This window comes from Salvelinus namaycush, chromosome 20 (assembly GCF_016432855.1).
Source record: "Salvelinus namaycush isolate Seneca chromosome 20, SaNama_1.0, whole genome shotgun sequence".
Lineage (NCBI taxonomy): Eukaryota > Metazoa > Chordata > Actinopteri > Salmoniformes > Salmonidae > Salvelinus > Salvelinus namaycush.
In genome coordinates, this window is record NC_052326.1 from 5268521 (window position 1) to 5292708 (window position 24188).

Here is a 24188-nt window from a genome sequence, read left to right on the forward strand (position 1 = left end):
TGTCTGTGAGTGAAACAGAACTGGACTTAGAGCAATTTTCCTATGAGGATTTGAAAATGCTGAAATCTGCTCGCTGTTCCCAGAACAGTTTATTAATTTGCCTGTCCTCTATTGGTTGAGATGCACTGCATACGCCTTCCCCTGGGTGTCAGCGAATAGAGGGACTTGAAATGGAGTCTCTAGGCAGATCTGAAAGTTTATAAATTGCTTGGAAACGAGGTGTTCGCTCTTTTGACTCTTCGCTCTGACGCATGAAGGACCTTGGCATGTCGTGCTAGAAGCTCCTGTTTTAGCTCTTAGATATATCCGGCTCTGTTTTTATTCGATATAGGTGTTAAAGACATCATAATGTTGTTATTTTAAACCGAGTTATATCAGTTTAGGTCAGTATATTGCGATTTTCGGGTATTTCATTTCCTGGCGTTCTAGGGGGTTGGGTATCTCTCTCTCTCATGCTACTGTTTACTGCTAATTGCAACGTGGAAGAGGACGTTCTCCAACCTAGCAACGATTCTTTTGGACAAAGGACACCTTTCCCAAGATTCTGATGAGAGTTCATCAAAAAGTAAGAACTATTTATGCTGATAATTCGTTGTTCTGTGGAAAGATGTCATATAATAGTTCCGCCATGAATTTCGGTGCGTCTCGCTTTAGCGCACGCTGTATGCTTGAAGTAACGTTAATTTTAAAAATGTAACCCAGCGATTGCATTAAGAACTAATTTGTCTTTCAATTGCTGTCCAACCTGTATTTTTTAGTCAAGTTTTGGAATAGTTACTGATTAGAATAGGTGCCTTTTCAAAGTATTCTCCTGCCATTTTCTGGGCAGCTTTGCTACTTTTCTCATTGTATAACCACGATTTGTGCCGCTAAATATGCACATTTTCGAACAAACTCTATATGCATTGTGTAATATGATGTTATAGGACTGTCATCTGAAGAATTCTGAGAAGGTTAGTGAAAAAATTAATATCTTTTGGTGGTTTATACGTAATCGCTATGTTTGGCTTGAATCAATGCTGTTGTGATGTTTGCTATTGTGGTATGCTAATATAACGCTATATTGTGTTTTCGCTGTAAAACACTTAGAAAATCTGAAATATTGTCACGCCCTGGCCTTAGTATTCTTTGTTTTCTTAATTATTTTAGTTAGGTCAGGGTGTGACATGGGGAATGTGTGTGGTTTTTGTAGTGTCTAGGGTGGTTGTAAGGTTTAGGGGGTTTATTAGAGTAGTTGGGTTTATGTTTAGTATAGTAGTCTAGCTGTGTCTATGGTTGAGTGTAGGTATCTAGGAAAGTCTATGGTTGCCTGAATTGGGTCTCAATTAGAGACAGCTGGTTATTGTTGTCTCTGATTGGGAGCCATATTTAAGGCAACCATAGGCTTTAGCTGTTTGTGGGGAATTGTCTATGTCGAAGTGTTTTGTGTCAGCACTGATGTTTGTATAGCTTCACGGTCGTCTGTTCTGTTTGTTGTTTTGTTTTTTCCTTCTTTAAAATAAAAGAAGATGTACTTTCCACGCGCTGCGCCTTGGTCCTCTCTCAGTCCCGTTGACGATCGTGACAGAATTCCCCACCACTTATGCGGGATCAAGCAGCGTGAAAAGCGGCAACAGGAGCAGCGCAAGGAGGAATGGAAATGGGAGCGTAATATGGACTACACTACGTGGGAGGAGATCGACAGGTGGGCGATCGACCCAGGGCGAGTGCAGGAGCCAGCCTGGGATTCTCTGGCGCAGTGTGAGGAGGGATACCGGCGAATGGAGGCAGCACGACGACGCGGTAGGAAGCCTGTGAGTCAGCCCAAAACATTTCTTGGGGGGGGGGCTTAGAGGTAGTGGGCCGAGGGCAGGTAGGAGACCTGCGCCCACTTCACAGGCTAACCGTGGAGAGCGGGAGTACGGGCGAACACCGTGTTACGCAGTAGAGCGCACGGTGTCTCCTGTACGTGTTCATAGCCCGGTGCGGGTTATTCCACCTCCCCGCACTGGTAGGGCTAGATTGGGCATTGAGCCAGGTGCCATGATGCCGGCTCAACGCGTCTGGTCTCCAGTGCGTCTCCTCGGGCCGGCATACATGGCACCAGCCTTACGCATGGTGTCCCCGGTTTGCCTACATAGCCCGGTGCGGGTTATTCCACCTCCCCGCACTGGTCGGGCGACGGGGAGCATTCAACCAGGTAAGGTTGGGCAGGCTCGGTGTTCAAGGGAACCAGTACGCCTGCACGGTCCGGTATTTCCGGCACCACCTCCCCGCCCCAGTCCAGTTCCACCAGTGCCTACACCACGTAACAGGCTTCCAGTGTGTCTCCAGAGCCCTGTTCCTCCTCCACGCACTCGTCCTATGGTGCGTGTCTCCAGCCCGGTACCACCAATTCCGGCACCACGCACTAAGCCTCCTGTGCGTCTCCAGAGTCCTGTGCATCCTGTTGCTGCTCCCCGCACTAGCCCTGAGATGCGTGTCCCAGCCCGGTACCACCAGTTCCGGCACCACGCACTAGGCCTAATGTGCGTCCCCAGGGTCCAGTATGCCCTGTTCCTTCTCCCCGCACTAGCCTGAAGGTGCGTGTCCTTAGCCCGGTGCCTCCAGTTCCGGCACCAGGCCTACAGTGCGCCTCATCCGGCCAGAGCCATCCGTCTGCCCAGCGCCATCTGAGCCATCCGTCTCCCCAGCGCCATCTGAGCCATCCGTCTCCCCAGCGCCATCTGAGCCATCCGTCTCCCCAGCGCCGTCTGAGCCATCCGTCTGCCCCGAGCCATTAGAGCCGCCCGTCTGTCCCGAGCCGTCAGAGCCGTTAGTCAGTCAGGAGCCGCTAGAGCCATTCGTCAGTCAGGATCCGCCAGAGCCGCCAACCAGACAGGATCTGCCAGAGCCGCCAACCAGACAGGATCTGCCAGAGCCGCCAACCAGACAGGATCTGCCAGAGCCGCCAACCAGACAGGATCTGCCAGAGCCGCCAACCAGACAGGATCTGCCAGAGCCGCCAACCAGACAGGATCTGCCAGAGCCGCCAACCAGACAGGATCTGCCAGAGCCGTTAGCCAGCCATGAGCAGCCAGATCCGTCAGCCAGCCATGAGCAGCCAGATCCGTCAGCCAGCCATGAGCAGCCAGATCCGTCAGCCAGCCATGAGCCGTACAGCCAGGATCCGCCAGAGCCGTCCAGCCAGGATCCGCCAGAGCCGTCATCCAGCCAGGATCCGTTCCTCAGTCCGGAGCTGCCGTCCCTCAGTCCGGAGCTGCCCCTTATCCTGGTGCTGTCCCTTATCCTGGTGCTGCCCCTTATCCCGGTGCTGCCCCTTATCCCGGTGCTGCCCCTTAGTCCGGTGCTGCCCCTTAGTCCGGTGCTGCCCCTTAGTCCGGTGCTGCCCCTTAGTCCGGTGCTGCCCCTTAGTCCGGTGCTGCCCCTTAGTCCGGTGCTGCCCCTTAATCCAGTGGGGTTAATGTGGAGGGTGGCCATTTGGAGGAGGCTACGTAAGCGGGTAGTGACTATGGTGGGGTGGGGACCACGACCAGTGCCGGAGCCGCCGCCGTGGACGAACGCCCACCCAGACCCTCCCCTAGACTATGTGCTGGTGCGCCCGGAGTTCGCACCTTAAGGGGGGGGTTATGTCACGCCCTGGCCTTAGTATTCTTTGTTTTCTTAATTATTTTAGTTAGGTCAGGGTGTGACATGGGGAATGTATGTGGTTTTTGTAGTGTCTAGGGTGGTTGTAAGGTTTAGGGGGTTTATTAGAGTAGTTGGGTTTATGTTTAGTATAGTAGTCTAGCTGTGTCTATGGTTGAGTGTAGGTATCTAGGAAAGTCTATGGTTGCCTGAATTGGGTCTCAATTAGAGACAGCTGGTTATTGTTGTCTCTGATTGGGAGCCATATTTAAGGCAACCATAGGCTTTAGCTGTTTGTGGGGAATTGTCTATGTCGAAGTGTTTTGTGTCAGCACTGATGTTTGTATAGCTTCACGGTCGTCTGTTCTGTTTGTTGTTTTGTTGTTTCCTTCTTTAAAATAAAAGAAGATGTACTTTCCACGCGCTGCGCCTTGGTCCTCTCTCAGTCCCGTTGACGATCGTGACAAATATTGGCTGGATTCACAAGATCTGTGTCTTTCAATTGCTGTACGCTGTGTATTTTTAAGAAATGTTTTATGATGAGTAATTAGGTAATTCACGTTGCTCTCTGTAGTTATTCTAGTCGCTTTGGTGAGAGTTGTGATGGTGGCTGCAATGGTAAACTATGATTTATACCTGAAATATGCACATTTTTCTAACAAAACATTTGCTATACAATAAATATGTTATCAGACTGTCATCTGATGAAGTTGTTTCTTGGTTAGTGGCTATTTATATCTTTATTTGGTCGAATTTGTGATAGCTACTGATGGAGTAAAAAACTGGTGGAGTAAAAAAAGTGGTGTCTTTTGCTAACGTGGTTAGCTAATAGATTTACATATTGTGTCTTCCCTGTAAAACATTTTAAAAATCAGAAATGATGGCTGGATTCACAAGATGTGTATCTTTCATCTGGTGTCTTGGACTTGTGATTTAATGATATTTAGATGCTAGTATTTACTTGTGACGCTATGCTAGGCTATGCTAGTCAGCTTTTTTACTGATGGGGGTGCTCCCGGATCCGGGTTTGGGAGGAACTAGAAGTTAAATAAAGGTGAAATAAAATAAATAAATAAAAGTAGTATTATATGTAGTTGAAAGCGATGGGTTAGTAGAAGCCTACATAACCAACCCATAAAGAAAAATTTGACATCCATATATGGCCAGCTATGTAAACTTTAACATGGATTTATCCTGCAATAGATGTCGTTCAATTGGTAACATACATGTGTGTCTTCTTCTAATGCCTCTTAAGGGGAAAATAATCTAAAAGTAACTGGATGTAATCAGATTTCGTTATTGAGTTTGGGTAATCCAAAATGTTACGTCACTGATTATAATTTTGGACAGTTAACTAGTAACTGTAATGGATTACATTTTAGAAAGTAACCTATCCAACCCTGGACATAGTAAAGAACATTATTAGTCAAGGACTGAAATACATACATTTAAAACATCACACATAGCCTACATATCAGTACACACACACAATGTCTAGGTCTAATACATAGTGCAGTGCAAATTACAATACAATATATACAGTATAAAATGGCTGTCTCTTCACAGTCCCCTTTGTGCAGTAAGGTGTTCTTTTTGGTTTTTGAAACTGGTTTTATTGCTAGCTTGAGTTACCTGGGGTGGCAGAGTTCCATGTAGTCATGGCTCTGTTTAATACTGTGCATTTCCAAGCCTCTGTTCTGGACAAGCGGGACTGTGAAGAGACCACCACTTGCATGTCTTGTGTTGTACAGATGAGTGTCCAAACTGTGTTCAAGTAGTTTGCACAGACAGTTTGGTACCTTCAACACATCAATACTTCACACAAGACCAATAACGATGCAGTCAATCTCTACTCAACTTTGAGCAAGGAGAGGGTGACATGCACGATACTGACACTTTCCGTCCGTATACATCTAAGTGTGATACGTGCTGATTTGTTCTGGACAAACTGCAATTTACAGTGCCTTTGAAAAGTATTCAGACCCCTTGACCTTTTCCACATTTTGCTACGTTACAGCAATTTTCTAAAATGGATTAAATCGCGTTTTTTTCCCCCTCATCGGCAGGTAGCGTAGTGGTTAGAGACTTGGGCCAGTAACTGAAAGGTTGCTGGATCAAATCCCAAAGCTGACACGGTAAACATGTGTTGTTCTGAACAAGGCAGTTAACCCACTGTTCCCCAGAATTTGTTCTTAACTGACTTCCCTAGTTAAATAAAATAATAATAAATTATTTTATTATAATTTTTTTTTTTTTTGCAGGAATCCGAGACAAACTTGCGGTCCCAGCTGAAAAAGCTAACCGTGTCACGAAATCCTTAGCTATCAGACGTTGTTGTTGTCAACATGATTAAAAATGTATTCATAAAAACAACAGACCGTGTGGACAGCACACTGATCTGTTGCACTCACTGATGATGTCTGTTGCGTGTATGATACAGATGTGATATGTTCGATGGATTCTTGGGGAGGGTAGGCTATGGCCATGTTTTTTCAGCGCTATCATACCCTAATGTGAACACACATATTTGCCTCCAGCTGTCCATCCAAAGCTGACTGATAACTACATTACACCTAAACCTGACTGATCACTCCATTATACCTGAGAGTCAAACTAAACTCAGCAAAAAAAGAAACGTCCCCTCACTGTCATCTGCGTTTATTTTCAGCAAACTTACCATGTGTACATATATTTGTATGAACACAACAAGATTCAACAACTGAGACATTAACAAAGGGGGGGGGGGGTCAAAATCTAAAGTAAGTCAGTATCTGGTGTGGCCACAAGCTGCATTAATTACTGCAGCGCATCTCCTCCTCATGGACTGTACCAGATTTTCCAGTTCTTCCTGTGAGATGTTACCCCACTCTTCCACCAAGGCACCTGCAAGTTCCCGGACAGTTCTGGGGGTAATGGCCCTAGCCCTCACCCTCCGATCCAACAGGACCAAGACGTGCTCTATGGGATTGAGATACGGTCTCTTCGCTGGCCATGGCAGAACACTGACATTCCTGTCTCTCCAAATCGATCCCGCTCCAGAGTACAGGCCTCGGTGTAAAGCTCATTCCTACCACGATAAACGCGAATCCGACCATCACCCCTGGTGAGACAAAACCGCGACTCGTCAGTGAAGAGCACTTTTTGCCAGTCCTGTTTGGTCCAGCGACAGTGGGTTTATGCCCATAGGCGACGTTGTTGCCAGTGATGTCTGGTGAGGACCTGCCTTACAACAGGCCTACAAGCCTCTCTCAGCCCAGCCTCTCTCAGCCTATTGTGGACAGTCTGAGCACTGATGGCGGGATTGCGCGTTCCTGGTGTAACTCAGGCAGTTGTTGTTGCCATCCTGTACCTGTCCCATAGGTGTGATGTTCGGATGTACCAATCCTGTGCAGGTGTTGTTACGTGGTCTGTCACTGCGAGGATGATCAGCTGTCCGTTCTGTAGCGCTGTCTTAGGCGTCTCACAGTACAGACATTGCAATTTATTGCCCTGGCCACATCTGCAGTCCTCATGCATCCTTGCAGCATGCCTAAAGCACGTTCACGCAGATGAGCAGGAACCCCGGGCATCTTTCTTTAGGTGTTTTTCAGAGTTAGTATAAAGGCCTCTTTAGTGTCCTAAGTTTTCATAACTGTGACCTTAATTGCCTACCGTCTGTAAGCTGTTAGTGTCTTAACGACCGTTCCACAGGTGCATGTTCATTAATTGTTTATGGTTCATTGAACAAGCATGGGAAACAGTGCTTAACGCCTTTACAATGAAGATCTGTGAAGTTATTTGGATTTTTACGAATTATCTTTGAAAGACAGGGTCCTGAAAAAGGGACGTTTCTTTTTTTTTGCTGAGTTTCCAACTCAGTCAAACCTAGGATAATGACTCTCACATGCTGAGCATGTCTAACTTCACAACTAAATGACCAGACTTTTAAAGATGTAATTTGCTCAGTCACTCAGCCTGCTGCATTCTCTATCAAACCCCTCCCTCTCCTACACCTGTCCAGCTGTCACTGGTCTGGCCTGGCTGCCTCAGCCTCTGCTATTGCCTCTGTCAAACTGACCTGGACGCCTCCACCTCTTTCTCTGTTAGTCTGGCCTGGTTGCCTCTGCCATAGCTGGCTGCTGGAGAAAAGCAGTTTTGGACCCAGGAGACCACTGGGTGCAGAGGGGTCATTAGCCCTGTGACAAGTGCCGTGCTCCCGTGACCATGGGGAACATTGTGCCACACAGTAAGAGGGAGGCCACGGCTCTCACTCAAGGTGTCATAATTCTCCAAATGACTTGTCCACCATGACAGTAGGTACGGCCCTACATTTCCAACGAAGGCTGGTCACTTACTCACTTAAATTCCGCCTTCTCTTCCTTCAAGAAAAGTGTTCAGCACATTCTCTTCTCCTTCTCAGTGTTCTCTGACATTGGGTATTCAGTCCTGTCTCTGCTCCTTTCTGCAGTCTCTGACATTACAATTTCAGTTCTGTGTCTGCTTCTTTCAGCATTCTCTGGCTTTAAGTTGTCAGATTCGCAGCTCTCACAAAACAAATACATGCTAAACCAGTTATAATTTTAAAAGATGACGATACAAAAGCATAAAGATACAATTGTAAAAGTGTCTATGAAATTGTATATAAATCAGAATTAAACAGTAGCCTTCTTAGACTCAACAACTCTGAAGCAACCATCAGTAGACAACAATCATCATTAAAAACAGAGATAACAATATCTAATATTTATTATTGGGCTAAAACATGTGCACGGAGAAAAGCACCAGGAATGGATGGCTTTCCCATAGAATTCTATTCAACATTTTGGGACAAAGTAGCCCCCCTATTGACACAAATGACAACACACGTCACTTAATTCAGTACTTCCTAGTTCAATGTTTCAAACCATTATTTAAGTTATATTAAAACCACGAAAAACTGGAGTCCCCTGCTGATTATAGACCCATTATTTTAATAAATTCTGACAAAATAATAACAAATCTTGTAAGCAATAGAATGGCAAAAATATTAGCAGACTTGATACATATCAATATAACAGGGTTTATAAAAAATACACACTAAGAAACAAATACAAACATGTTTCAATTTAATACAATATGCAAAAAAACAAGATACAGATTTATCAATAAATGCTGTTGATGCGAAAAGGCTTTTGATCGTCTTGAATGGCCTTTTCTATTCAAAGCTTTGGAAGCTTTCAACTTTCTAGCTGAAATAATACAGTTAATAAAAATATTGTATAAATATCCTAAAGCAAAAATATACACAAATAATACATAATCTGATGAAATTGCTTTAGAAAGGGGTACAAGACAGGGATGTCCTCTCTCCCCTCCTGTTTGCACTGGCAATTGAACCAATTGCACAAAGAATTAGACAGGCCTCAAATGTAACAGGTATCAGTATTGGTGAACTTCAATATAAAATAAACGTATTTGCTTGCAGATGATCTCCTGATATGCCTAACCAATACTTAAAACTCAATGCCCCCTTTGCTAAAAATATTTTCATAATACTCAAAAATCTCAGGTTCTAAAATTAATGAGGAAAACACAGAAAAAAATGGCAATAGGAAAAAGAATAACTCGATTTACAGAAATCCTTTAAGTGGACCACGAAAAATATGAAATACTTAGGATGCTTAATAAGTCACAACAAACAACAAATATTTAAAGATAACTTTAATCCATTACTCAACAATATGAAAGCTGATTTAATTAAATAGAGTAATCTTCCCATAAATCTTACAGGTAGAATAAACCTCTTTAGAATGGCATGGCTGCCAAAGTTTTTGTATTTATTTTCAGTAATACCAATTACCCCTTCGAAGACATTCTTTTAAAAAAGTATACTCGGTCATAAGACTTTATATGGGCAAATAAAATTAATAGAATAAAAAGGAAAGTTTTACATCTACCTATATCTGAGGGTGGTTTTATTTAACCTTCCACTTGACATTGTATCTACTCAATACCAGAGGCGTATACTTACAACATAAAGTTGAATGCACTAAAGAGGAACAATGGGTACATACTGAAGATGTGCAGAGAGCATATCCAACTGACAATCTCTTTAAAAAATATATAAATTATTGGAACCTAGATTTAAAAAGAACTGATGCTGGCATAAAATGGAGAGAAAATTGGAGCATAACTAACAACATTACAGTTAATGAACATGTACGCTTAATCCACTAAACTAATGTATACAATTTATTACACAAGAGACAGAGTTCCCAAATTCTACAGCACAATGGCAGAGTCATGTCTCATACGTAAAACGAATAATGATGCAATAATTCATGCTTTTTGGGAATTCTATAAAGTTTGGAAGTTGTGGGCGGAGCTAGAAAGTTGGCTATCAGAAGTATTACAATATAAACGTACTTTTAATCCATCTGTCTGCGTACTTCAAGACATGGCATATGGCGGTGTAGTGAGATACACAATGGACTGGACGATTCTTTTCATTACTTCTTTTGAAAATGTATAGTAATTACTTGGAAGTCAATCAATCCGCCATCATTAACACAATGGAAAAATCTAATGATATATTATTGAAATAGCATGGGCGACTGAGAAAAACGAATTGGTACAATTTAAGACCAAGTGGCAAACAATAACGTAGGCACTAGGGATGGGGGTGTGAGCAGACGGGTCTGGGCAGATGAGATGTGTAGTCATTGTTTGTGTGTTTTTGAGTTGTCGTTGTAAGTTTGTTTTTCTTTTTTGGAATTTGAAAAAAATTATTACGAAAATTTCAAAAAATGTAATAAATAAGTTGTCAGGTTCCTTTTGCATTGGTGGTGAGCATTTACCCAATTGTCTTAAAATGTGTTCCATTTTCCCTTTTACTCTCTTCAGCCATTCTCCTAAGTGTTTAAGAGAAAGCAGAGATGTGCAACAGTGTCACGGAGGGTGACAACGATGATGTCACCGCCTGGAGCCTGTCTTTATTACTGTAATCAGCTGCAGAGAAAAAACATTGCGGAGACGTCTCTGACAGAGAAGCCCTACCTGGCTGGAAGGAGCAACATTTGGGGTGGAAAACTGGGAAAAGTGTAAGCCGAGGGATGGTAATCTTGCCGCTTCTTCATGAGATTCATGGGAGGCTTTGAAGGGAATGTATTCAGGGTGGCAGACAAGCCTAATCCAAAGGTTTCTGCTGAGGCTGTTATTACCACCAGAAAGACAGGGACTTGTCTCCTTTCAACAGGTGAAAACATTGGGTCCATACTTGCGAACATAAACAACCATTTGGCACAAAATACGTCTTTGATTTACTTGCATTTGACAGAACGCTAAATTGTAGCTGGTCCCTTCAGATAACATGACACATGTTAGCCCTATGCTAAACTCAACAGGTGGCACTGCTTTTGTCCTGGCACAAATTCTTCAATATAACTGGGTGGTTCGAGCCCTGAATGCTGATTGGCTGACAGCCGTGGTATATTAGACCGTATACCACGGGTATGACAGAACATGTATTTTAACTGCTCTAATTACGTTGGTAACCAGTCTATAATAGCAATAAGGCACCTCGGGGGTTTGTGGTATATGGCCAATATACCACGGCTAAGGGCTGTGTCCAAACACTCAGCAATGCATCATGCATATGAACAGCACTTAGCCGTGGTATATTGGCCATATACTACACCCCACCCTTGTGCCTTAGCCTATCAAAAGATCTTAGACTTTATATCCACCAACTAGGGCTAGGTGGTATACAGTATTTTACTATATACCGGTATGGATGCAAAGACCGGTTTGGGATTTAACTTTACCTTGTAGTATAAAGGTATTTCAACTGCTTAGTTTGGTAAATATGATACGCCACTTAGTCTGTTTTAATAGTTTACTCCGTTTGCTACTTGAGTCGTCCCTCTCCTTGTTGCCAATTTAGAGACTTTGTCGCTATACTTAGTGAGTTTTCAGACCCCTCAAGTGACTTTTATTGGTAAGAGGCTAGTGACAAATTCAGCTTTGGGGAGTTTTGACAGCAAGAGTTTCTATGGTATTGATAGCATTTAGTGACTTTTCCCACCCAATTCAGCCGCAAACAAGAGTGGAGAAGTTGTCTGTGCAACAGAAGTCAAAGCAACGGCACACACAGGCAGAAAAGCACACAGGGAGGGGGTGGGTGGCAGGAGAGGGGGCAAAATGTAATCTAGTGACAAATGAAAAATAGTTGCCAACACCGGTCTCTCTCTCTCTCTCCTCCTGCTTGCCATGCCGTTCACTTTGTGACAACAATGTTGACTTCCACTTAGCTTCTTAATATAAATTCACCAGCGTTCTATAATTACACTATTAGTTTGTGTATCTTACTGCCTGCAAACTGCTAGTTTGTCTTTTCTTAGCGAGTTGTGGCTAAAATAATGCAATCAAATCACAACACATTTTATTTGTCACATACGCCGAATGCAACCGGTGTAGACCTTACAGTGAAATGACTACCGTAAATTCTGGACTATTAAGCGCACCTGAATATAAGCCGCACCCACTGAATTTTTTTAAATTTTGTATTTTGTACATAAATAAACCGCACATGTCTATAAGCCACAGGTGCCTACCGGTACATTGAAACAAATGAACTTTACACAGCCTTTAAACGAAACACGGCTTGTAACAAAAATAAATAGGCTTTTAAACGAAACACGGCTTGTAACAAAAATAAATAGGCTTTAACGAAACACGGCTTGTAACAAAAATAAATAGGCATTTAAACGAAACACCGCTTGTAACAAAAATTTAAAAAATAGTAGTAAACAGTAGCCTACCAAGAAAGTCATTGGTCACTATCTTCCTCCTCCTGTGCACTGAAACCACTGAAGTCATCTCCTTCGGTGTCGGAGTTGAATAGCCTCAGAATTGCTTCATCCGATGTTGGATCGTTTTCATTGTCGCTCTCGTCACTTTCATCCGGAGGCAAATTCCCCACTGAGCTCATGCTGCCCTCTTCAACACGCAGCAGTCCAGCCTTTCGAAACACGTTGATGATAGTGGATTTTTTGAAAATGCTCCACGCTGTCAGGACCCACTGGCAGACTTGACCATAAGTTGCTCTTCGCATGCGGCCCGTTTTAGTGAAGGATTTCTCCCCACTTGTCATCCAAGCCTCCCACTGAACACGGAGCGCCACCTTAAATGCACGATTTACACTGATGTCGAGTGGCTGCAAATACTTTGTTGTGCCCCCAGGAATCACAGCTGGAATTGAGTTTGTCCTCTTGATGGCTTCTTTCGCAGAATCTGTTATGTGGGCCCTCATGCTGTCCAACACGAGCAATGCCTTGTTCTTATGAAAGAATCCTCCCGGTCGCTTGCCGTAACACTCCGTATGCCATTCATGCATTAGGCCTTCCGTCATCCATCCTTTCTTGTTGACTTTCACAACAATTCCTCTCGGGAATTTTTCTTTTGGCATCGTCATGCGTTTGAAAATCAACATCGGTGGAAGCTTTTCTCCCGATGCCGTGCAGCTCAGAACACAGGTGAAGTGCGTTTTTTCATGCCCAGTTGTTTTCAGCGTGACGGATGATTCGCCTTTCCTGTTGACAGTCTGAGTGAGAGGCAGGTCAAACGTCAGAGGAACCTCATCCATATTTATGATGTCGTGCGGGCCGATGGAATGCTCCGCTATCTTTGCATCAGTGAATTTGCGGAAGTTTGAAACTTTTTCCTCGTAGTCGGGAGGGAGCTGCTGACACAGACTCGTCCGTACCCTGATGGACAGGCCTTTACGTCTCATAAATCTTAGACACCACGATGGTCCACCTCTAAAATCCTCAAACTTCATTGTGGTGGCGATTGTTTTGGCTTTCAGTCGGATCTGCACAGTTGAAACACATCGGCCGTCTGCTCTCTGTGTGTTGACCCAGTCTTCAAGCTCATTTTCTAGTTCTGGTCATCTGCTTTTCTTCCCTCTGAAAGCTTTTGTTGTCTTTTTGCACTGAGTCATTTCCTCACGCTGCTGTTTCCAAAGTCTTATCATCGACTCATTAAGGCCAAGCTCCCGTGCAGCGGCTCTATTTCCTTTTCCAACAGCCAGATCGATCGCCTTCAACTTGAAAGCTGAATCATATGCATTTCTCCGTGTCTTTGCCATGATGAGGGTGACAAAATGACTACCATAATCAGAATGATGGGAAGTTTGAGCGCGCTCGATTTACGTCACATTATGTGACGGTGCTCAGTTTTTTGGCGGCATGAATCTTGTGAAAGCGGGAAAAATCCATAAATTAGCCACATCATTGTATAAGCCGCGAGGTTCAAAGCGTGGGAAAAAAGTAGCGGCTTATAGTCCGGAAATTACGGTACTTAAAAGCCCTTAGCCAACAATGCAGTTTCAAGAAAAATACCTAAAAAGTATGAAATATTTAAAGAGCAGCAGTAAAATAATAATTAAGAGGCTATATACACGAGGTACCGGTACAGAGTCAATGTGCAGGGGCACCCGTTAGTCGAGGTAATATGTACATGTAGGTAGAGTTATTAAACTATTATTAAACTAGTATGGGTAGCCATTTGATTAGATGTTCAGGAGTCTTATGGATTAACAGATAACATCCCTAGTTATGCGGCTAGCTAAATGTACTCAGAGTCAGTGAAAATTTTGCTAGCTAATACAGCCGGTTACCAATGTTGGTGTAGGCCTAGATAGCAGTGTGTTCTGTGCAAGGCTAAAGAAATAGATCGCTGCTTATATTCATTAATAATCTTAATTTTCAAGCGTTTGGCTGTAGGTGTCCCTTTTAAACGCACTAACACAGTACATGTAAGTTTACATTTGTGAGATTTTAACCTTTGCCACAATCTGTGACAATTACATGGACTAGGCATTTTACACAAAGAGCAATTTGACTAGTGATTCAAATACACGTGATGGTTGCTTTGATGATCAGACCATGCTGTTGGGACTGAGGTATGTTCAACGCCCACACCAGCAGAAATCCATTTTTTTAAGCTGAAAGCTGATGACCAGAGCTTACCGATGATGTTGTACATTGATTTACATCAATAGGTCATCATTTTTGTCAAAGTATGATATATTTGGCCTTGAAGTGGGAAATCCTACGCTTCGTTTCAGGGCTGGGTTTTATTTGAATGTTTCCACCCACAAGCATGGAATTGTTTATTATTCAGAAACAGCTGCAAAGTTCTTCCTCTTTGCGTTCACAACTGAGCTGAGCCAAACAGCCTTTCGTCCACTTGGCCGCCTGAACCATGAACCAAATTAAAATAGGTTTCACCCGAAAATGATCATAATCCGTTCGATAATTTGTAAATGTTTACTTATTTTTGAACTAGTCTGTATTAAAAATATATATCTGACCATTTTATAAATGCTATAAATAAATGCGTGACATGATTGCATTTTTTGCCTGGTTCTTTTGTGGCAGAAACAAAACATTTGGAGAGCATAGTGCCACACTGTGTGAATTGGAGTGGTACATGGTGTGAATTCTCAACCATCCCAACTGCTTTAGAGGGAGGAAAGCAGACAGAGAGGCTTTGAACAAAGGACGAGTGAGGTTTTTGATTTCTTGGATGGCAATTTTCTGAAATAGAAAACGTGCGTGAAATGCAGAGAGAAATTCTAATGTCACACACAGTGTGTTTGTGTATCACGTTTATATAGAAACAATTATATTGTCAGCGCTTTGTTGAAATACCTCCTTATTAAAACGCTAAGACAGAATTTTCTAAATGGCCCATCGTCCTTCAAATAACTTGGGCAGGGGGGCGCAAAACAAAAAGGAAACATACATTTGTGTAAAATGTGCCACTTATCTTTTGTGCCAGACCTATTTGTCTAATCAAACACAGAGTGGGGTCTTAGCTGTCAGATACTTAAGGAGATACCCAAGCCCAATATTTAACAAGCAATCAATTAAAGTCAATGAACTCCATTTTAAGACTGTTCATAAAAACAGCTAAGAACAAACGGTCAACTCTTTCAAGCAGTGTCATGAAATATGAAAAGCAGAAAAGGTTATTTGATTTACCTTCACACCTAATGTGTGCTTTAGCCTAGGGGTTTTCAAACTTTTCCTTCCCGGGGGACCCCCACCCAGGCAAACCGGCGACACAGGGACCCCCATCATATGATCGCAAAAAAATAAGTTGCATCTTGTCTTAGCATCAGGTGAATGATAATGGTATACTTAATCAAAATGAATCGATTTGGTAGGCAGTTTCATTGTTTTGATCTCCCCACAGTTCATTGGAAGAGGAAGTGTAAACTCTAACAGAGCCTAATAGTCAGAAAGGTATCTTGGCGGTGGAGAGAACATGTTTCTGTTGTAAACGTAATAATTCTACACATTTTCCATTGAATTGATACAAAACATTTTTTTAAGGTAATTTCCAGCAATTCTACATAGTTTGGCATGGAGCTGAGAGACAACTTGGCAGTTTTCTGCAACTCTATGCACTGTATATACTGTAGTTCAGATATCTTTTTTGGATGCCTTCTATCTGGCTTTGGTCATTTAAGTAGAAACTGAAACAGTTTTTCCATCTGGAAAACTACCACAGACGGCCCGCCTAAGAATTTTCTACACAGACAAAATCCTGTAATTAACTCGAATGACTAATTTTCTCCATATTAAAAGGGACAGTTAGAGCTTTTGGCAATGAAGCCATTTATCTACTTCCCCAGAGTCAGGTGAACAGGAACAGCTAGCATGCAAACTGTTCCTGTTGACTTCCAGTCATTGCACTAATGCTAGTTAGCATTGGCTCGTGAAACTATTTCTAACTTCCTTCATACTGGACGCAAAGACATGAACATGGTATCCATGAATGGTATTCTGTTGTAGCTAGCGGTGTTCATAAAAATAAAAATAAAAATCACATAAAAATATCCCTATAAGTATTTTTCGAAATTGTATTAATTGATTGCGGTATCTGCAGTATCTCGCTGTGAACCCAACTTTGAAAATCAATTATAACAAAAAAAAAATATTCACAATATTAGTCTTTCCGCCTCACCAAGGTAATAAAGTTATGCAATATCCTGTACAAGTGACGTGTTCCTACATCATACTTCCCTGTTCATTTCCCTGGTCTTTTGAATGATCTTAATGATTATATCATCAAATTCATGAAAAGCGTAGTCATATAAGATATGAATTCTACTTCTGCCAGAGGCCTTTCATTAAGTTTTTACACTGAAGACCATTGCGCTACGCTTTTGCCCATTGAAGACCATTCAAAAAGTAAAAAAATTCAAAAACTACAAGGTTACTTTCCACATCAAATAACTGAATTCCATTAACTGAAAAAGGTATCTATTGACATTTTATTTAATTTACACAGAGAAAGAGAAAGAGATGAAGGGGAGATAGAGAGACAGTAAGAGAGAGTCAGACAGTGAAAGAGATAGAGGGAGAGAGAAAGCGTTTGTGAAAGTGGATTGCGTAATAGAGAGAGAGGTGTGTGGGGACCTAAAATCATTTTCCCTCAAAGGTTATTTAACTTGGCCATTTGCAGTGAGATGGTTTGCCAAGATAATTGTCGCTGGGGTGACTAAACTCCCCACTGAAGTCATTTTTGGAGACCCATTTCAGCGAGAGTTGAGGACTGAAAATAGAATGAAATAGACTCATTGAGGGCCATTTCAGTCAAATTGGATGAAAGTTGCGGTGCACAAAGGTTGCCTCTGCGTGTAAAGCTCCAGCAGATGAAAATTAGCATACCGCTCATATTCTAGAGAGAGAACTAATTACCATGGCAATGTTTCAGCTTTGCCTTTAAAACGTGGATTGTGTCTCCAATGCCATGGGCCCTGGTCCAAAGTAGTGCACTAAATAAGGAATAAGGTGCCATTGGGGATGCAATCTTATTCATGAAGTGAACAACTGTTTTAAAAAGGTCGGCAAATAAGCAGTAATGAACGCGAGGACTTTCAGGGCGAGAAATAGATGGCAGGGCATGAGTATTCCTGTTAGTCACAAATGATTTATATTCAAGTTTAAGCAATTTCTTAACCCTATTGGCTAGCTAAGAAGACTGCAAATAAACTAATTGGGTTACATTAGGAAATAACTGAGTTGTCGAACCTCATCACACAGGTAAGACAGGCAATATCAATCACAACTAAAATATTATTAAGAAATCACATTTCCAGCAATAGGACTACCACACACCGGTTCTGAACAGTGGATTGAGCATGCCTATAGTTGGTGTGATCGCAGTGTCATGAACATATTAAACATATTGCATTACATCAAACGGAAGAAGACAGTCTTTATTTTTTTAAATCCATTGTGGCCCCTAATGAACACCTCACAGATGTATGTGTGAACACTGAAGCTCTCCCCTCACCTGATAGGAGTTGGGCCAGAAGGTGCTGATGGCCAGCTCGGTCTTGACCCAGCCCTCGGTCACCGAGCCGGAGGCATTCCACACAGGGTTTCCCTGGGCGCCGCCGTTCACCTTAATGTAGACATTGAGCGTCCCGGGACTGGAGCCGTCGCGACTGGATAGAGAGTAGTGGAAGTCGATGCAGTGGGTGTCGTTCTCCTTCAGAGTAGGCAGGAGCAGGTGGGCCTTCTGTCCCGACGCCCGGCCGGAGCCGTTCACCACCATGAAAGAACCTATCAGGGACGAGAAAGAACCAAGACGTGAGCTGAGACGAGGGAGGAGTATTTCTGGCCTAGAACAGACCGATTTGTTGTTCAACAGACCTGGGTTCAAATATGATTTGTATTCTTTCAAATACTTGAGCTGCACTTGACAGAGTGCAGCTCAAAGTGAAAGCCCCGCCCCTCTGGCACTATAGGCTCAATCAAACGCTCAAAAGTATTTGAAAGAAAACATACTATTTTAACTCACTATTTGAACCCAGACCCATGAAGTATGAGGAATGCCTGAGGAACAACTACTGCCACAGTAAACTGTTGTACTTGTACTGTAAAATACTATTGAAATCTGCAGGGAGAGAAGAAAGAGAAAGCAAGAGAGCAGAGAGATTAAAAAGTCGTGTAAAATGGGTGAGATTCAGACAGGAAGAGGGATGAAAAGGTGTGAGAAGACGTGCTGGTGGAGTAACAAAGAATATATTGAGGTGACATATATTCTCAGGGACGTTGCTTTGATAACTGAACATCAAGCCAGGCAAATGTCTACCCTGGCAATATTCTGGCTTGTGTGCCTTACAATATATCCACTACTCTGATGTAAAACAACATACACCCACATACATACCGAGCGTATGTGGTTTTATAGCTTGACTCACATTTGGCAGTAGGCTATTCTACAGTGGGCAAAAAGTGCTGGGAGAGTTCTGGCATAAGGCATGTGGTCTGAATCATAAAGACTTTTCTTCCAAAGTGTGACAATTAGACGATTAGGTTGAGTTATTACAAAAATGGTCTCTGGACACTTTAAAATCATAATCGCTGTAGATTAACTCGGTAGACCATTCCATGGAAGGACTGATGTAATTTATCTTGATTACCTGATTCTAACTGATACACTTATCAAGGGTCGCCCCTCGGCTTCCATTCAAATCCAGGCTGTATCACAACAGGCCGTGATTGGGGCTCCCATAGGGTGGCGCACAATTGGCCCAGCGTCGTCCGGGTTTGGTCGGTGTAGGCCGTCATTGTAAATAAGAACTTGTTCTTAACTGACTTGCCTAGTTAAAGAAAGGTAAAAAATATATAATAGTAATAATAATAATTACTAGAACGTTAGCACATTAGCAGCAAGGGCAGCTCCCCTTAACCATAATGAATTCCCTGACACAAATGAGAACTTAAATGTGTCAGTGGAGAGCAAATGACAGGGTTGAAATAACGACAACCTCTTCCTAGGCAAATTTTGTCCGAAACGTTTTAACTCGCCAATGATAAATGGCGTCTGCTAATGTAGCTAGGGCCATAGGATGGCATGCGGAATCAGACGATTCATCACCGAAATTATCTTTAGCACATCAATGGGTTATGCACAGAGGAGATACAGTATCAATCATCCCAACCTTCGGTCCGGAATCTAGGCTGATAAAATGTCTTATTCGCCTCAGCCACCGCTGTTTTACATCAGCACTCTCACCAATCCCATCTTGCCAACACACTGACTCACACACACACAAATTGACTCACAGATTCACACACACTGGCTCAAGTGTACACACACATACGTCCATGTTCATATATTTGATTATTTCTTATTCCTGTCGCATTGTCGTGAAAGGAACCTGCAAGTAAACATTTCATTGGACGCTGTATACCACGTGTTTCCCGTACATACGACTAATAAAACTTGAAATTTGAAACACAAAAACTCAAACACAAACGTGTACACACACAAAACACAGCCTTCCTCCAGCATCAACACACAGCCAATGTGATGAATGTAAACCAAGGCACCTTTTAACCTCTAGAAGTGTCTACCTGAAATACTGGGGTGTTACATGTCCTCACAAGTTTCACATGGTAGAAGAACCATGGGGTCATATGGAGAGACTTTCAAAATGAACATGAGAGACAGGAAAATCTATAAAAGTGACATTTTGTTGACATGAAAATGTTAGCAAACCATGGCCAGAGGTAAACAAGTTTCAGGGATCTGAACATTGTTTAAAATACATTTTATGGAATTGTCATGAAAATTGGATTTAATATAATGAATTGAAATTTTGGACTTTTATTCCCTGCACCACATGTACAGTGAGCTCCAAAAGTATTGGAACAGTGATAACTTAGTTGTTGTTTTGGCTCTGTACTCAAGCACTTTGGATTTGAAATGATACAATGACTATGAGGTTAAAGTGCAGACTGTCAGCTTTAATTTGAAGGGATTTTCATCCATATCAGGTCAACCGTTTCACTTTATTGTAAATAAGAATAGAATATATTTCTAATAGTAGGTTTGAGGCCCACCTACTCCCATCCATGCTCCTTTTGCCGCAATATAAAGACAATGAATAAGAATTGGCGATGGTAAGACAATAGCCATAGGTGGGCCGAGTGGCAATCATGTTCTCTAACTGTCACTATCCCCAAAAGGTTTTTGTGTTTGTTTGTAGCAGGGATTTACCACCCCCCCTTCTGTACTGGCGGATGCTGTTGATACTATTTCAGAGTATTCTGGTCTTTTGAAGAATATTTGTCTCAAATTTAACCTGACTAAACTGTTTGATATTTAGAGCCTGAGTAAGAAGTCGACAGACTCTATGAAAGCCAAGTTTATTCACCCCAAAGGATCGAACAGCTGAAATGACAGAAACACATTTCCAATAGTGGTAATATATATACCCCAATTTGGGTGGAGTCTCCTCCTTCTCGCTAAACTAATCTCCAAACCTACACAGATTAATGTAAGAAACCCTGCAAACTTCTCTCTAATTTTGACAAATAGCCCACACAAGTACTTAATCGAGTGGTGTTTTGGCTAATGACATCAGTTATCACTTTCCTAATACATGTATTAGAGATACAAAACAGAAAAACATTGATCCTCATTTAATTAGGATTTTATTTATTTTTATCCCTATCCCTCCAGGATAGGATTTCCTCTATAAGCTGCATGCCTGACCCTGAATTGGCTCTAGATATTTGTATATCTCTGGCAGACAAACACGCCATAGAGTTAAAAATATAACTAATCCTTGGTTCTCTGTAAAACTTTCCGATCTCATTATGATGAGAAATCAGGCCTGGACCAAGGCTAGAATAACTGATTGGCAGCTTTTAGGCAATCGAGAAATAGATGCACTTCCTCAATTAAGAAAGCTAAATCAAGCTACATTCTACGTTCTCTCTCAGACTCTGCTGATCCGTGTATATTTTGGAAAACAGTAAATGCACTGAAGCATGGAAATTCTTCTCCTTCCCTGCTTAAGCAAATTGTGTAAGACTCTGGCATCATTATCAATATGTTTATGCTTTTAATCAACATTTTATCATGGTAGGCTTTTTATTTGAAAGAAATAGCGGTGTGATTGACCGTGGTCAGTCAGGCGACTGCTCTTCCCTCTCCAAGCCCCCCAGTTGGCTCAATGGAAGATCAAGTCAACTTCTAGTGAATCTTTGTTTTCATATTTATTTTTTATGTATTTGTGATGTGCTAGATGCCTTTCTTAAGATTAATGTGGGAAAAAAAGTCCACTCGGGCAGATTTGCTTGATCCTTTCTTGCTACAGCTTGTTGTTCCACTGCTAGCGGAAACTCAAAACACATATTTATTACCTGACGGTGGTTTCTGGATCCATCCCCAGGGTCTGGAAGGTGGCCCATATACGGTACTTCCCCTTCCTAAATGTGGTGACCCGTGTGACCTAAATAATTATTGCCCCATTTCCAAACTCTCTTGCCTAGCTAAAATCTTAGAATCCTTGGTAAATACTTAACTTAGATCTTTTTTAACTATGAAATGTATTCTAAATGAACATCACTCAAGTTTCAGACCTGGTCATAGCACCATTTCTACTGCCACTATAGTTTTAAATTATGTTATTAATTGTATGGATAGGAAGAAACCTGTCTAAGGCTTTTGACACTGTGGATCACTCATGACTAATTCAGAGGATTTATTTAATTGGCCTGAACCAGCTGCGTGTAGCTGGTTAGAAAATTATTTAACGGACAGAACACAGTGTGTATTTACAGATGGTGTTAAATCTGGTTCTGGACATTACAAAAAAAAATCCTGACAATAAAAGCCTCCTATTTACCATGGTTCTAGATTAGTTGAATAATCGGCAGTGTCCCTCGGAAGGCCAGTGCACTGGAAACATAGACAAAAGGGTTCAACTGCGAAGCTGTAAATCTGAGACAAAGTGTGGACAGTCAGCCGCCGCCCAGCAGCCCAGCTGTGGAGCAGCTGGGGTTGAAACAGTGCAGCTCCTCCTCTTTCGCCTCTTCTGTTTTGAAGGATTTCAGACCACTCTCCCATAAAACTGCTCTACTACACCCTGGCTACACCCCCACTCAGGGGCCTGTCCAAGGTCCCAGGGAAAGGAGAGTGCATTCCCAGCCCGTGCCAATGAGCCTCAGCCCATTTCACACATTTAACATGCCCAATTCCCCGGTCCCTTCACACTCCGCCTCCACGGCAAAGGCAGCTGTGGCGGGCTGACGCCACAGAGCCGCGCGGGGTGGACCCCATATGTTCCCTGTCCTCGATGTGTAATGGCCCTGCATGATTCACTTCCTCTCCCCTCGCCATGCCCTAATTATTGCCATCCAGCTTCATCTGGGGCAATGCCAACACACGTTCGTTCAGTTTCCCGCTGCTCGTCACTACATACCTTTCTTCATCACAGCAATAGGGCATCAAAGTGACATCGCTCCACTATGTTTTACACATATCCCATAGTAACAGGATGAAAACAAAGGGCGCGAGACAAGACCATAGGCTTAGTGTAGGAATTTCACTTGGCCTTTTCAATATCACGCCAGCCAGCCTCGTTGACCTTCTCTTATTGGAAGCTGGATACTATGATGCTGTTAGACAGGGGTGAGGAACAACACCCCGGGGGTCCTTGGCTAATCTGATAAGTGGGAAATCAATAATTGGTACAGCAATGCGCCTGAATGCAAATAGCTTGATCGAGTCGCCGACACCAGTGCCTCCCTCTTGCAGTTAAGCTCTGCCTGTTTCCAAACCTCAATGTACCTCTTGATTAATACAGTAATTTATTGCTTGTAAACACAGCAACTTTGGTATTAAAGAGGAATTGACTTCCAGTTCAACTGGCAGGAAAAGCTTTTAAAGCATAAAAAGGTCATTCATTTAGTCACATAATTATAAATAAGGGGGGGGGGGGGGTCTTTTGTTCGGCCCTGGGTATTGATATTTTGTAATTTTCTCTTGAAGGTGTGTACACTGTGTTCTATTAATGTATTTGTTTACAACTAATGTCAAATGTTGACAGTTAATGGTTACCTTCTTTAATGGGATATTTAAATAGCTAATAATTCCAACAATGATCTTAGATCTGCGTGGTCATGGACACCAATTCCATGAAGAGATGTAGTTAAGCTCTTAGCTCTGTTACATTGAAAATTGAGTTTAGACATTTGCACAAAACAAAGGCAAATACACAAGTTCAATTTGGGTGAGTGTTTATTTTCAAATAGTTACTTATTCCTATTGATGTTCTTTTCATAATTGTTTCATAAAATACACGTCTAGAATTCCTTTAGAAGGTCTTGTCAGTTTTTTAAAAACAACAAAATGCTTGCAAAAGCTTGTCGAGAAGTACATTTTTACCTGTTGATATCAGCCGGCATAGAAATAGGTTTTTATCACTCGGTTTGAGAAAAGAAAAATAGATCTTGGTTCTGAAACCACACCGAGACTGTATTATTTTCTCTTTCTCCAGGAACAAAGCACAGCCTTAACCGCTTCGATGGTGAGGCCTCCCTCGGTGGCAACTGCTCCAGTCAGGGCCAGGTTTCTGCAAATTGAACACTTCGCAACCAAACCTGCTACACAGCACTGCTCAAAGGTGTGTTTTTTTTATATTTAAAAGCGGCCAAATCACCAGGGAAGATCATAGCAGCCTCTAATGAGTGAAAGGGGGAGGCAAACTAATAACACCCTCAAATAAATTATAAGCAAAGCTCATC

At 42.4% G+C, this 24188-nt stretch overlaps 1 protein-coding gene across 1 annotated transcript in view; it reads right to left on the reverse strand.

The window, feature by feature from the left end:
• The window catches only part of LOC120065561 (receptor-type tyrosine-protein phosphatase T-like), a 394361-nt gene that overhangs the window by 347650 nt on the left and 22523 nt on the right, over positions 1-24188 (reverse strand). Inside the window, exon 3 of the mRNA XM_039016626.1 lies at positions 17935-18206. Coding sequence (XP_038872554.1) covers positions 17935-18206 — 272 coding nt within the window. The remainder of the gene's footprint in view (positions 1-17934; positions 18207-24188) is intronic.